This window comes from Aaosphaeria arxii, assembly GCF_010015735.1.
Source record: "Aaosphaeria arxii CBS 175.79 unplaced genomic scaffold BU24scaffold_3, whole genome shotgun sequence".
Classification (NCBI taxonomy): domain Eukaryota; kingdom Fungi; phylum Ascomycota; class Dothideomycetes; order Pleosporales; genus Aaosphaeria; species Aaosphaeria arxii.
In genome coordinates, this window is record NW_022983476.1 from 1,279,152 (window position 1) to 1,291,995 (window position 12,844).

General features: G+C 50.3%; 4 protein-coding genes across 4 annotated transcripts; 2 read left to right on the forward strand and 2 right to left on the reverse strand.

Moving 5' to 3' along the window:
• Positions 1-261: 261 nt before the first annotated feature.
• BU24DRAFT_460353 (uncharacterized protein) lies at positions 262-5,522 on the reverse strand (the record flags this gene model as incomplete). The annotated part of the gene is made up of 3 exons (XM_033531814.1): positions 262-1,263; positions 1,433-5,282; positions 5,380-5,522. The coding sequence occupies 3 exons, from the start codon at positions 5,520-5,522 to the stop codon at positions 262-264; spliced, it is 4,995 nt and encodes a 1,664-aa protein (XP_033385624.1).
• Positions 5,523-6,951: 1,429 nt separating this feature from the next.
• Positions 6,952-7,599, forward strand: BU24DRAFT_343163 (ubiquitin-conjugating enzyme E2 N; the record flags this gene model as incomplete). Its single annotated transcript, XM_033523356.1, has 4 exons — positions 6,952-7,004; positions 7,084-7,172; positions 7,245-7,376; positions 7,424-7,599. The coding sequence occupies 4 exons, from the start codon at positions 6,952-6,954 to the stop codon at positions 7,597-7,599; spliced, it is 450 nt and encodes a 149-aa protein (XP_033385625.1).
• Positions 7,600-8,507: 908 nt separating this feature from the next.
• BU24DRAFT_147557 (uncharacterized protein) lies at positions 8,508-9,620 on the forward strand. The gene has a single exon (XM_033521222.1). It carries the CDS (start codon positions 8,862-8,864, stop codon positions 9,594-9,596), a length of 735 nt encoding a protein of 244 aa, XP_033385626.1. The 5' UTR covers positions 8,508-8,861; the 3' UTR covers positions 9,597-9,620.
• Positions 9,621-11,084: 1,464 nt separating this feature from the next.
• Positions 11,085-11,762, reverse strand: BU24DRAFT_147569 (uncharacterized protein). Its single transcript, XM_033521223.1, has 2 exons — positions 11,512-11,762; positions 11,085-11,361 (listed from the first exon to the last, which is right to left on the reverse strand). Exons 1-2 carry the CDS (start codon positions 11,626-11,628, stop codon positions 11,212-11,214), a joined length of 267 nt encoding a protein of 88 aa, XP_033385627.1. The 5' UTR covers positions 11,629-11,762; the 3' UTR covers positions 11,085-11,211.
• Positions 11,763-12,844: the final 1,082 nt, after the last annotated feature.

Sequence of the window (12,844 nt, forward strand, 5' to 3'; positions counted from 1 at the left end):
TCTCTGGTGGTGGCGTAATTGAGAATGAGAGAAAGTGATATCGTGGGACGAGGTTTTGGGGGATGGAGGATGTTCGATATATATGGTAGGGTGGAAGCTCCGCGAAGATGTATTTGATTTTCGGTCGCTGCGGGGATATGGACCTGTGGTAGATGGGTAGGTTGTTCGTTGAACGATGTAGTGGTTTCCTCTTTTGTTCGCAATTCTGTCAGATCAGAAAGAACTTCCGCCTTATGATGGTCGATTGAATTGGAAGCTCCTTCACGGCCGCCTCTTGCCCCTCTTGTCTCCAGTTCTCTTCCCTGGACTCGCCACCGCCGTGGACATGTCAGTCGCCTCGTTCCACCTGCCAATTCCCTCAAAACCATACGGCGCCGCGGTTGTCGACATCCTGGTGCGCGTACGTCCCTGAGGCGTAACTGTACCATCCCCCCTTTGCGGCGATGATGCCGACGAAGATGGCCAGGCACTCCACCCAGCCTTGCCCCCGATAGCGGTGCCAGCGATCCGCCGCCGCGGCGTCTCCAGACCTCGACCTCTTCCTCCCTCGTCTTCATACCCGACGACAGTATCTGCCTCTTCCTCCAAATCTTCAACCTCGCCTTGGCCACCAACTTCTTCCCCCTCGAAGCCGCACCCACATCCACATCCAACAACGCACTCGCCTTCCTCCCACCCAATGCCAGCACCTATGGCAGTCTCTTCATCGAAATCCATACACCCAAAATGTGCAACGTGTCCACAGCTCGGGCACAAGAAGAACCGACCGCCGACTCTCAGCCAACATATAGTACAACTATATATTTGCTCTTTTCCCCCGCCGCCGCGTTTCGTCGTGGTTGTCGCTGTCGCTGTAGAAGCAGCAGCAGCAGCGGAAGAGCGCGCGGAATTTCGTGACATGGTCGAGTGCTGTCGGCTTCCAATGCTAGGGCGCGAGGACCTGATGGTGGACCTGCTACTTTCTAGGCTGCCGGGGAACGCGGGAGTAAGGGATAGAAGCTCAGGTGCCGCAGTGCTATGCGAGGGCGAATGTCCTGTCGATCGAGGGTATTGCTCGCCGCCGACGCCAGGGATTTGGATGGCGGATGATGGGCCTTCCAACGTGAAAGGGTCATTGGATTCGCCGCCTGGTCGGAATTCATGGGCTTCAGGGTTGAAGGAGAATTGGCGCGGAGAACTGGTGGGCGTGCGGCGAAATTGGGTTCCCGTTGGAGGAGCAAGTGTCGAGGACCGTGAGAGTGGGGTTGAGCTTGGTTGCGATGCCTGATATTAAGTATCAGTAATTAGATAGAATCGACGATACCAACAGAGACTGGGGAACTGAGAAGTCGGAGTTTTACATCGACCTTTGAAAAAAAAAGGCAAAGAAAAAAGAGAAGGGTGGCCTGGCATGACGACTGCATACAGAAGCTATAGAAAAGGATATACTCACGTTCTCGCCAACTTCGCTTTTAAATGCAAGGTGTACAGAACCTGCCTTTGAGCCTGCCCGTGATGACTCTGGGGGAAAGTACGATATCAAGCCGTTGTACTTCAGTACTTCCGCTCGTTTACTGATCAAGCCCCAACGACCTAACATCTCTGCATACTGCTCCCTCCACGCCTTGTAGAGCCAATCTTTGCCCATGTCCAGTAGTGGGGCACTCACACTAGCTTCGTCGTCGAACTGATCCTGGTTCTTCAACGTGACCTTGATACTTCCCTCTTCGAGATCATCTCTAGGCGTGAGGGGTGCCGTGTATTCGGAAATCGCATCTTGCAAGAGTGCAGCGTCTCCGTACTCCGAATCAGAATCCGAGTAATAGTCGATGTTTATCCGATCTGCCTGTCCAAAACTGGCCCGTTTTCCATGCTTCGAACGTGGTGGGGGCGGGGCTGGAGATTTCTCCTGACTGCCGCTGTTGAAGAACGTGGTAGTGCCCCAAGTGACACCAGCAGTAGGCGCTGAAGTCGAGAGGTCGGCGTCGGTTCGATTCTTTACTGGAGGCGAGGACGAAACTGCGTTAGCAAAGGGACGCGAAAGTGTGGCGATGGCATTCGCGAAATTGGCCGTGGACGACCTCTTATGAGTCGGTAGCTGCTCTGGCGAGCTGGAGTATGGAGTGTGGCTCGCCAGTGAGCGAAGCGTTGGCACACGCGACACTGTGGGTGGCGTGCTTCCTGTAGAGTATGGCGTTACGGGTTCGGATGGCAATGTATCGCTGCCCCAGGGTCCATTCGACGATCCATGGGATCCATAAGTGCCCAGGGTTCGCGTGAATCGGTGCCACCCAAATTCATTCACTGGTGTGGCATAACGCGAATGCGCGGGAGTGGACGGGATGGAGATTGTAGGCTTGAACAAACTCCAAGCAGCATCGGCCGACGAGAAGTAGTCCAAGGAGAACGCGGGCGCCTCCATAGACATTGGAAGACTCGATTGCTTCATCCGTGCCATGGCGCTGGTGACGCCTTCGCGCGCGGCAGGTTCGCAGAATATACAGGACAACATCGCGAGCATCTGTATGTCGGCCTGCCTTTCAAAGTGGTCAAATAGAGCAGGAACCAGCCAGGTCACGACGGAATGATGCCCCCACTTGATCCTGCCTCGCAATTTCGGATTTGTCACTGTGTCCGCCTCATCAAACTGGAGATCCAGTCCACTATCTTTGCGCTTGATCCGTACAAGAGCTCTACGCGCCAGCACCAATACTTGCTCTCGCCTATGCTGCTGTGGCAATATTTCCAATGGCACCTCATTATTCAAAATGAGTTTACAGAGTAGCCAGATATCCGCTAAATCGTGCAAGCCAGACTTCCGAGCCACCTCCGAATTATGCAAGCAAACGCTGGGTCCATCTCCAAAAATCCGATACTCCTCAGCAAGTTTTCTCTTGCTAGGTATCAAATCTTCCACAGAAGGCCCCAGGATTGTTAAAACGGATCGTGCCTCATTGGTCTTGGAAGCCCCGAGAGATGACGGATGTGACTGCTGCGTTAGGAACCGCACGCTGCCCCTTTGCCACGCGAGGGGCGGTTGAAATTGCCCAATTGGCCCATTGGTCTCGCGACCAGAGCTGGACGAGGTTGAGGCGGATGATGCCATGTCCCATGAACCTGTTGAAGATGTGGGCGACTCTGACCCATAGCCGCGTTCTGGGTCCAATCGCCCAAAGGATTCAAAGATTTCATTTCGAGGACCTTGAAGTGGCAATCTCGTCAGCCTTACGGGATCGCTTAGCCCTGTGCCGTTTAATGGCTTTGGTGGTCTCGAGAGTACGAGAAACCCAACAGCCGCGAACCGTGCAGTGCACTGGATTGGTACGGGAATGTTAGCATCAGACAGCGAAGAATCAAGAAGATTTTGTCCGATACCATCATATGCGTCTTCATCCTCGTCATCACTAGACGTGCTCCTAGACACTGCAGGAGGCCATTCGGCGTCCTGACTTTGTGTGGAGGCGGCCGCTAGGGTGTCCTCGAGACTACGTTCGCCAAGGGCGTAGCACACCACAGCATCGAGGGCTTCAAGGCCTACCGTTGCGAATCTGTCGGCAATGGTAAGAAGATCTTCTTGAAGCTGTGCAGCGGTGTTTTCGTCAATGGCGGCAGTGGTCTTGTGAAATTTGACCTCGAGAGGATTAGCGATCAAGCCAGTGATGTTGGGATATGCATCCGGGAAATATATTGTAAGACGTAGAAAGACCAGCTTCCTATCGCTCTTGCGGCCGATAGAATGGTCGGGTTCACCCCAGGGTCCATTTAGTGTGACGGTGATAGATCGAGATTGGAAATCGGTCTTCTCGAATTTGATATTGCTGTATCTTTGGCCAACATGGGATATCTCAGCTTTGAGATCCTTTTGTTGTTCAACAGAAGTCTGATTTTTAGAAGCAGACGAAGACTGAACATCTGCACCAAGATCTTGGTGGCGCTCTCCCACCTTCACACCATGAATCCATCTCATGTTATTGGCGACGTCGGCAATGCCAAGCTGCCGAATGGTCTGAGCTGTCATCGTGGCTCTCTGATCATCGAGCTGCATTCTGTTGACAGAATCAAGTCGCCCTGCGTTTTGCATTAGGGCTGAGAGACCGCTTGCAAGCGGATTCGTGGGTAGAGCCTCCTGAGGTCCGTCTCGATAGCTGGCATAGTCTGCATCCTTTCGGGTATTGGTGATGTTCTCAACGACCGGAACTCCCTTCTTGAAGCCCACGGCGTTGAACAACGTCTGAGACGGTACGGTGTAGAGATTGAGATGCCGATCGGTCCCAAGAGAGACGAGCTGAAATTCGCGATCGTCAAACCCGCCCTCTGCTGAGCCCCTAGCGCGCCAGAGAAATTCGAGAACCTCAGAGTTTTCGGCATGCGCCTGGAAGACATGTGCAGGTTGCGCGGCTCCCGTCTTCTTGTCGACATCTTTGGGAGGTGTCTGAGTATAGAGACTCAGGCCTGTATCGCCTCGCTGAGGAATGGAGAGAATGCCATTGGGGAATGGGGTATGTCGTGCACGTCGAACTGGATGCAGAGTCCGGATTGTGGTGGACGGCTTGAAGATGTCCGATCGTATTCCAACATCATCCCAGATCTTGATGGTTTTATCCAGAGAGCATGTCAGGATGGTAGTTTTTATGGACCGATGCCAATCGATGCCGCACACTTTGTTGTTATGGGCCAGAATGGTTGTCAGGGGAGTTGCGCCCTTACGAGTATCCCAAATGTGAACATATTTATCGTGAGACGAGGCAAGGATGAACTCATCCCTGCGGTTCCACTTGACCTGCGAAGCGGCGGCCTCGAAATTGGCGAATTGTTCGGTAGGCTTATGCGGTTCTCTGTGGCGACTCGTTGGCAAGTCATCGAGTTTAAACGCGAGCTCAGACATATCAAGGGATTCATTACGTGTCCACTCTTGGATGGTGGTGGGGGATAGCGGGAATCTACCATATCTATTGGCCTGGAGGACACCTGTTTCTCGACCAGGATCTCGCAAATCCCAAGTCATGATGTAGCTGTCGACTGCACAGGTGGCGAGTACGTCAGGGTTGTGGGCACTGAAGTTGATATCAGTGATGGCACGCTCATGGCTGTGAAGAGTGAATTGGATGGGAGCATGGTAAGTCTGATGGCTCATTCCAACATTGTAGATGAGTGCCTTTTGATTACAGGTTCCGGCAATCCAGTTGGAACGACTTGCAAAGGGAGACCATTGAACATCGGCGACTTCCCAGTCAGTTTTGTTCAGAATCTGGCGAGGCGCGGAATAGGGATTGTCCAAGTCAATTATTTGTAGTCCGCGCTTGCTATTGATTGGAAATGGATCAGTCAATGTATCTGTAATATTGTGGAGGAAGCCACCCCTGAGAGGCACGTTCTTGGTGGTATTGTTTGAGGACTTACTTTGCCAGAACGACATCGCGGCCAGACGGCGATATTGACGCGGCACCAATGTCCTCGTCCAACTCGATGGAGACATCTTTGCAGAAGGTCTCACTCTCGAAAGGAGAGAAGGGACCTTTGGGAGGCTGCAGGGCGGAAGCCATGTTGGTGGACAATCCAGCAGCTTTCTGACCGGTGTTGACTTGACGGGGCGGAAGAAGGGGATAATAGAGAATGAGAGAATAGAGTAGAAGGACGCAATGACGTAATGACAGTGGATGAGGGTGTAGTGAGGAAGGCGAGTAGCAGTATCAGGAGCGATGATGGCAGTAGTTATCTGCCTTGTCCTAATCACGTCTTTGCGCCAAAGGCGTGATTCCCTCCTTCCTTTTGAAAATGAGTCGTTCAATGAAATCAATACAAGTCCAAGGTAATTGCGAACAATTGTAAAGCCAACGGCCAACAGTCAAGTCAAGCTAGCCAGTCAACGAAACAGTAAAGGAGAGGAATATGAGAGCATCATTCAGCAGCAACAACACAGCAACACCAACAGGGGCCCAGCATGTCCAGGGCCGAGCTTGTTGACGCGCACAATGGCGCTTATAAGCCTTTCAAATATTCCAATTGGCAATATGATGAATGGGATGAATGCGATGCGCGAGGAGATGGGTTGATCGGGAGTAGGTGGAGATGAAAGATAATTGGATGTATGTACACAAGGGAGAGTAGTTAGCAGTCGGAGCGGAGGTTGTTCCATTCTATTCCCGTCCAATAAGAGTGCGGAAACAGGTGACTGTGCTTTGTAACGCAAGGCGGGAGTGGAGCGGAGTAGAAAGTCTCAGTCAAAAGGTGGACTTGGCAGGAAAGGCAAGGTTTATTTGCTTGGGAGGAGAATCCGGTCCAATCAGTCTCCCCGATACTGGTTGGATGTCTGATCCGCTCCGCCCATACCATAGTCCGAGATGGACGATACTTGCATCCTCATCGTCATCTTCCTTTTTGTCTTCTTCTTCTTCTTCTTCTTCTTCTTCTTCTCTGTCTCCAGGTTCGATAGCGAGGAAAAAATGCACGAGAAGTATCACGCGCTCCAACATTCACAAAAGTCGCGTGCCCCTTGGGTGTTGCGAAATACTGGCTCTTGATCCCTTACGCGTTATTTAGTCGACCACCACCTTTTCTCTTTACCGCAGCCCATCCAATCCCGCAGGTTTCGGGGCTTGATACATGTTGCCTTGAATTTAATCAATATACAAGACAGTTAATTGATTGAAGCAACAAGATGGTTGTGATGGTGATGATGGGCGCTTGTGCTTAGTGACAGTTACCAACGGTCCAGGGCGAGGCGCGGTCCCAGCGGGTGCCACCCACCCCCCACATGAGTCCGTTGTGTGGCCCATCCCACTTCCATCATCTTCCTGCTCGTACCTTGTACCTACACAACTGGACTTGCCCGGCCTTGTTCCTCAACTCTGGACTTTTCTCCCGCCCCGCTTCAAAAGGCCATCAGTCGCTTGATCAACTCTTCTCTCTCCCCGTACACACGTACAGCTATCTTCTCTTCCTAGAACCGCCACAAACCAGGTATTGCCAACCATGGCCTTACCCAAGAGGATCATCAAAGAGACCGAACGTCTCATGAACGAGCCGTAAGATTCATATTTTATAACGCCTCTCCTTCCTCTGCGTCTTGGGTTGAGGAACTTGTCTCACTGATATCCCAAACAGTGTTCCAGGTATCAGCGCCGTTCCTCACGAAGATAATCTACGCTACTTCGACGTTACCATCGACGGCCCGTCACAGTCTCCTTATGAGGGTACGTACAGATTACCCTGAGAAGCTCCATCGTCTTCGCCACCTTTCGTCTTTGTTCTGACCATGCCTCCAGGCGGCCTCTTCAAGCTCGAGTTGTTCCTGCCGGACGACTATCCCATGACACCCCCGAAGATTCGCTTCCTCACCAAGATTTATCACCCCAACATCGACAGGCTCGGGCGTATCTGCCTAGATGTCTTGAAGAGTGAGTATTTCTATTCATGCGCATATATACACTGCTGATGATAGTAGGCAACTGGTCACCCGCATTACAGATCCGTACCATCCTCCTGTCCATCCAAGCACTCTTGGGCGCTCCAAATCCAGATGACCCTCTCGCGAACGACGTCGCGCAGAAGTGGAAGGAAGACCAGAACGCTGCCATCGAGACTGCGCGCCAGTGGACGCAGGAGCATGCGAAACCTTAGGCCGCGCACACAGAGTGTAATAGAGGGATAAATGGATGGAATACCACAAACGACCATCTTGTGGGACGCGACCCTGTCTCCAGACATGGCATTACGATGCTACGGATTTACGAACACCGATAGACCTGGATTTAGGCGGTCTTCAACGGGGGAGATCTTACAACAATGGCGAAACTGCATGCGCCGAAGGCACTGGGCAAAATAATCTTGAAGCAGATTCATAGCGAATATTATTAAATGGCTACTAGCCTTTCATTGTAAATGGTACCATTCCTAAATGCTGCACGGAGATCCCGTGCCATTCTGATGTGTACCGAATCTATATGTCGTGTTGACTTACTTGCTGCGGAAGATGGATGGGTCTACTACTATTGATGTCTAGATAAGTGGATTACAGCAGATAACGAAGTCAAAACTTACGATTCTTAGCAGTCACTTGTGTTGCCGTCGACCTCTATGTCATCAAGGACTGGGAGTCCTTCCTAATCTGTTCACTTAGATGTCAGATAGTGGGATTTTCGAAATCTTGTTGCTCTTCTCCGACCCAAAGTCAGATCTGTTGAACCATGGCCCGAAGTTCCCATCTTCCAACGTTGCTGATGCTTATAATGCACTCACGAATTTACCTGGTCTCGCAAATCGTACGCCTTTAACATGGCTAGGGCTTTGCTGCACTACAAACGGACTTGTTTTGGACCAGTTTTGGTGGATATCTCTACACGACGAACTGCTGGTAAGCTTGTTCGAAATATGTAGGAAAGGGCGCACACAATTTCATCCTCGATGTCCAGGGGTGTGAAGTGTTGGGTGGTAGGCCTTCCTTCGACCCGACTGGCTATTATAGCAATCGATGGAGCATCCTATCCTCATGTCAGCTGGGGTGATGTCAAAGGGGAAGCGGTTGGTGGTTGTGAATCATCAATCTATGCGGTGATTCATGAGGCCACAATGTTCATCAAACGTGGCATGGATTGTGTATGAGGTTATCTCAATCACCTATTGTTTGGCCGACCGCACTGATTATTTACAATGCTTAACGCTCGCGTAGTTCAATGAGCACCCAGCTCCTGCTCACTATTTAAGGACGCATCCTGATCTCGTTCTTCTGCTCTTCTCCAAACAAGTCAGTTCCAACGGACAATATCACAACCTGCCGTGGGTAAACTAAATCTCATCGCCACCTACCTCCGATCCCAGGAAAAATTAACAACTTGTTCCAAAATTCACCATACACAAACGCATTCAAACGCATTTCTATCATCATGTTGACTCGTACGTCACAGCAGTCATCGACACCTTCCCACGAGTCTGAGAATGGCACCAATCCCCCAGTCTCGCTGCGCGCTGGCCCCTCTACAGCCCGCCCACCTCTAATGGATGTTGACGACGTGCAAGCCACTATTGAGATTCCGAAGCCAAGTAGGTATAGCAAGTTTCCAGAGTCACTCAAGTTTCTCGAGGCCTATGCATCAAATCCCCCAAGTCCAACGGAGGATAACCAGACACGTCAACTGGGTCCATCAGAGAACGAACACTTAACATCATCGAACTCACCAGAGGACGAACAATTAGATCCCGAGTGGGTCAGAGAGCGAATTGAATGGATCCAGGGGCGAATTAAGATTCTTGAGGAATCTATAGTCAATTCACCCAGCTCACCAATTCAACCAGAGTCTTTCGACAAATCTATGTCAAATCCTCCCCTTCCATCTCATCCCGGCAAGAACCAGGATCCGCTTGCGTTCCTCGATGCTGTATCGCCGACTCTACCAAGTCCACCACGTCGAACAAGGTCCCAACAGGTTCACGATGGTTTTGAACTTCTCGATACGGACAATCCGGATCCATCCAGTCCACCACCCCGAACAAGGGCCAAACGGGTCTGCATGGGCCTCGAGGACAAGACGGCTAACGAACCTACGAAACAGTCTGGAGCTCAGTCAAAGCTCGCGACGACTGATCAAGTGCTCCATGAACGCAACATGAGTACGGAATAGGACAATTTTTTGTACAGCGGAGTGATGCCAGATACCTTTTGACCTGCACTATATGCACTCTGACGTACTGTGCTCTATCATTTTGTGCTTGAGTGGGAGGTCTATGGATTCGTAAAACATATAGACGGTAGCATCACTCTTGTAGTGAAGATAACAATAACATCCTCAGATTTCAATTTAATTCCAATTACGTCAAAAAGTGAATACTACTACTCCACGTCCCTCGGTGCGGGTCTTCCATCCACGTGCAGTTTATGATCGCTATGAAAACAACACTATTAAGAATAATGCTATGCAAGGCAATATCCCACTCCCCTTCCCTCTTGACTAACAATGCCAATGTTCATACGAGTACCCCCGCTCAGCTCTCACCACCGCCAGTGACCACCACCAGTCATTGTAGATCTACCCCTCTCCAACCTGCATGGTCTATAGCGTGGCAGCTGATCCAACCAGCCCAGCCAGCCTAGCCCAGCCCATCAAGCAAACATTCATCCTCCAACCCGGCCAACGGCCCGATTAATGCACCATCATCTTCGATGCTAGAATCGCATGTCATCCTCCCATCGTCGGCTCACTTTCCGTGCTACCTCTACGACCCCACGCGGCGGAGGCTGATCCGTAAGAGATACGAGTGAGCTGTCAATCACCTGTCTTTGCTCTCTACTGTCGTGAGCGTTCTTCTTGAATTGTGCCTAGAAACCCATACATGCAGATTAGACTTATTTCTCTTTACAAAAAAGCAAGCTCTTTATTGCTCCTATGTATCTATATATATATATATATATATATCCTATAGTTCTTGCCCCACGAAGATATGCTGGTCGTTGAGACGGCGATCGCTGTTTGTTGTTTGCCACCTGTCGTCCGGAAGACGACAGTGGTGCGAAAGAACAAAACAGACTCAATGACAGGCAAAAATGGTCCTAAAATGATGCAAAATATAGTAAATACAACGAGCTCGTACATGGCCAAACCCGAGACTCGAACCTAGAGCTTCCCGGCGAGGTAATGCTAGGTAGGCGTATGCTGTCTGGCATCCTGTCACACCCTACCCTAGGCTTCGTTGTTTGATGGTTATTGCCAATGGGTATATAGACGACGTTAAATAGGTGAAGGACTGGTGACAGTGGTAGGTACGGGATGCTGCCTGGGAAGGCGAAGGCCCTTTCACGATTGATGATTGACGTTTGTTGGATGAATACATCATATCATGGATACTTTTCTTTGAGCTTTCTTCTTTTCTTCTTATTGGGTTGCTTCCTTCTTTTCCTTTCGCTTGTCTGTCTCAGCGAGCTCTCTCAGCGTTCGTTTTCTCTTGATCCCCGGAGTGAGAAAGTGTATGTGATTGGTGATTGGTAGTTGGTGGTGTAATTTTCCCTTCACGATCTATCAATGAAGTCCCACCGGCACTGTTACTCTTGAATCCTCATCTTGGTGTTGATGAAATTCAGTGCGCGTGTAGATTCCATGAAGTCTCACAGGGACCGTAATCGAAATCGATCATCCAGAATTTGATAGGACGAACCTTCCACCTCATCTGGTATTTCTTTATATCTCTTTCCTTTGTCCCTTCATCCGACCCTTAAGGAGAAGGGACAGAGGGGAAAGACCTTTAAGTTATGGAGACAACACTGTCTCTCTTCTTTCTCGCGAACAACTTGGTGAAGTCCGTCTCCAGCGCCGAGAAGTCTGTAGCGACGACCAGGCCGCCTACGCTTGATGAAGATGGCGATGACGACATGTGAGAAGTTAACGCTTGTTCCTGTATTGCACCCAAGATAAGAATCAGCAAATGGAGTGAATGGTAATGGTGGCAATGTTACATGATTTGAATCATGTCGGAGGCTATTGGATGGAAGGGGGACGGAAGGGGGGGAAAGGGGGAACGAATGGAAAGACGGGGAAAGCGTACCGAAGACATGGAGGACATGGAGTCGGAGCGTTCGCGTGCTTGGGCTTCATATGCGCGGGCCTCGTAGGTGTGAGTTATGCGGAGGAGGTCATGGATTGTCATGTATGTCGTTGACATCTTGGAAGGTTTTCGTGTATATGTTTGATATACGAGGTAGGATGGTGGATGTTGTGGTGTTTGTATTGTGATTGGGATTGAGAGGTGGATCGGACAAAATTGGAGACAGAAGATTGGAGGACCTCAAAGGGATGTATGCGTATATCAAGAGCAGGTAAGAGATTCGTAATGGATAGAATGGCTTAGTGTTTCTGACGGAACGGATAGATTATTGTTCTCAGGGACAGTTAATGACTTATGTATTGTAACTCGTTTCAGCAGGGAGGAGATGGGAGTGAGGGATGCATCCAGTCCAGATATATATACATATACAGATACAATTATACGAGTCTACATGCATACATATTCCACCCCCGCTTCCTTGCAGCATAAGACGCCAGCCCACCCGCGCCAACTAGAGCCCGTCGGCGTTAACGACAACGACGACTATGACTCTGATCATCCTGTTCTGTCCTGTCCTGCCCTCTATTAGTTAACCGTTAGTCCTGTCCTGTCCTGCTAAACTCTCACACCACGCAAACCGCTCAAGCCGCCCCATCCCTTCATCCAGCACAGCAGGCTGCCCTCTCACATCGTAGTGTCATCTCCGTTTCAGCATCTGTCTTTACTGCTTCAAGTCTAGCAGGCATGTTGGTCTTCGGCACTACCGGCCAAATTCCATACTTTTACGCCCGCTTGGGGCAAAGCAAGTGTTCGCCTTGATTGTTGATTAGTTCTCACTAAGTTGCTGTCTTGCTTGTCTTTGCCTCCATGCGCATCACTGTCCATAAATGTCCGTGCGCCCGCGGTCTCCGCGATATCCGCTGTTAAAATCCGAATAGGGCCGCGTCAGATAGGCACTATTCACTTCTATTTTTTTATATAACGTAGGTGGCATACGAGCCGTGGGGATGGACGAGCCGTGGGTCGTGCCAAGCCCCCACCAAAATCGCAACAAGTTTGCAACAAAGATGGCTTTTACAACAAATTACAACAATTTGCAACAAAATCGTGAGAATCAAATACAGCTTGCCTTACAGGCTCTTAAAGAAGACGCGACACTTCCACTTCAACGCGCTGCAGCACTCTACAACGTGCCTCCAAGTACTCTTCGTGATCGCAGGAAAGGACGACCATCACGACGCGATTGTGCACCCAATCTTATGAAGCTTACTCTAAATGAAGAGAGGGTAATTCTTGAGCATATTATCGACTTTGATATGCGTGGATTTCCCCC

What these genes read in the sequence shown, in the direction of transcription:
- BU24DRAFT_147557 (XM_033521222.1), top strand. Translation starts at nt 8,862, where the DNA reads ATGTTGACTCGTACGTCACAGCAGTCATCGACACCTTCCCACGAGTCT.
- BU24DRAFT_147569 (XM_033521223.1), bottom strand. Translation starts at nt 11,628, where the DNA reads ATGTCAACGACATACATGACAATCCATGACCTCCTCCGCATAACTCAC. An exon ending in CCATGTCCTCCATGTCTTCG is followed by an intron (nt 11,362 to 11,511) that starts GTACGCTTTCCC and finishes GGTGCAATACAG; the next exon opens with GAACAAGCGTTAACTTCTCA.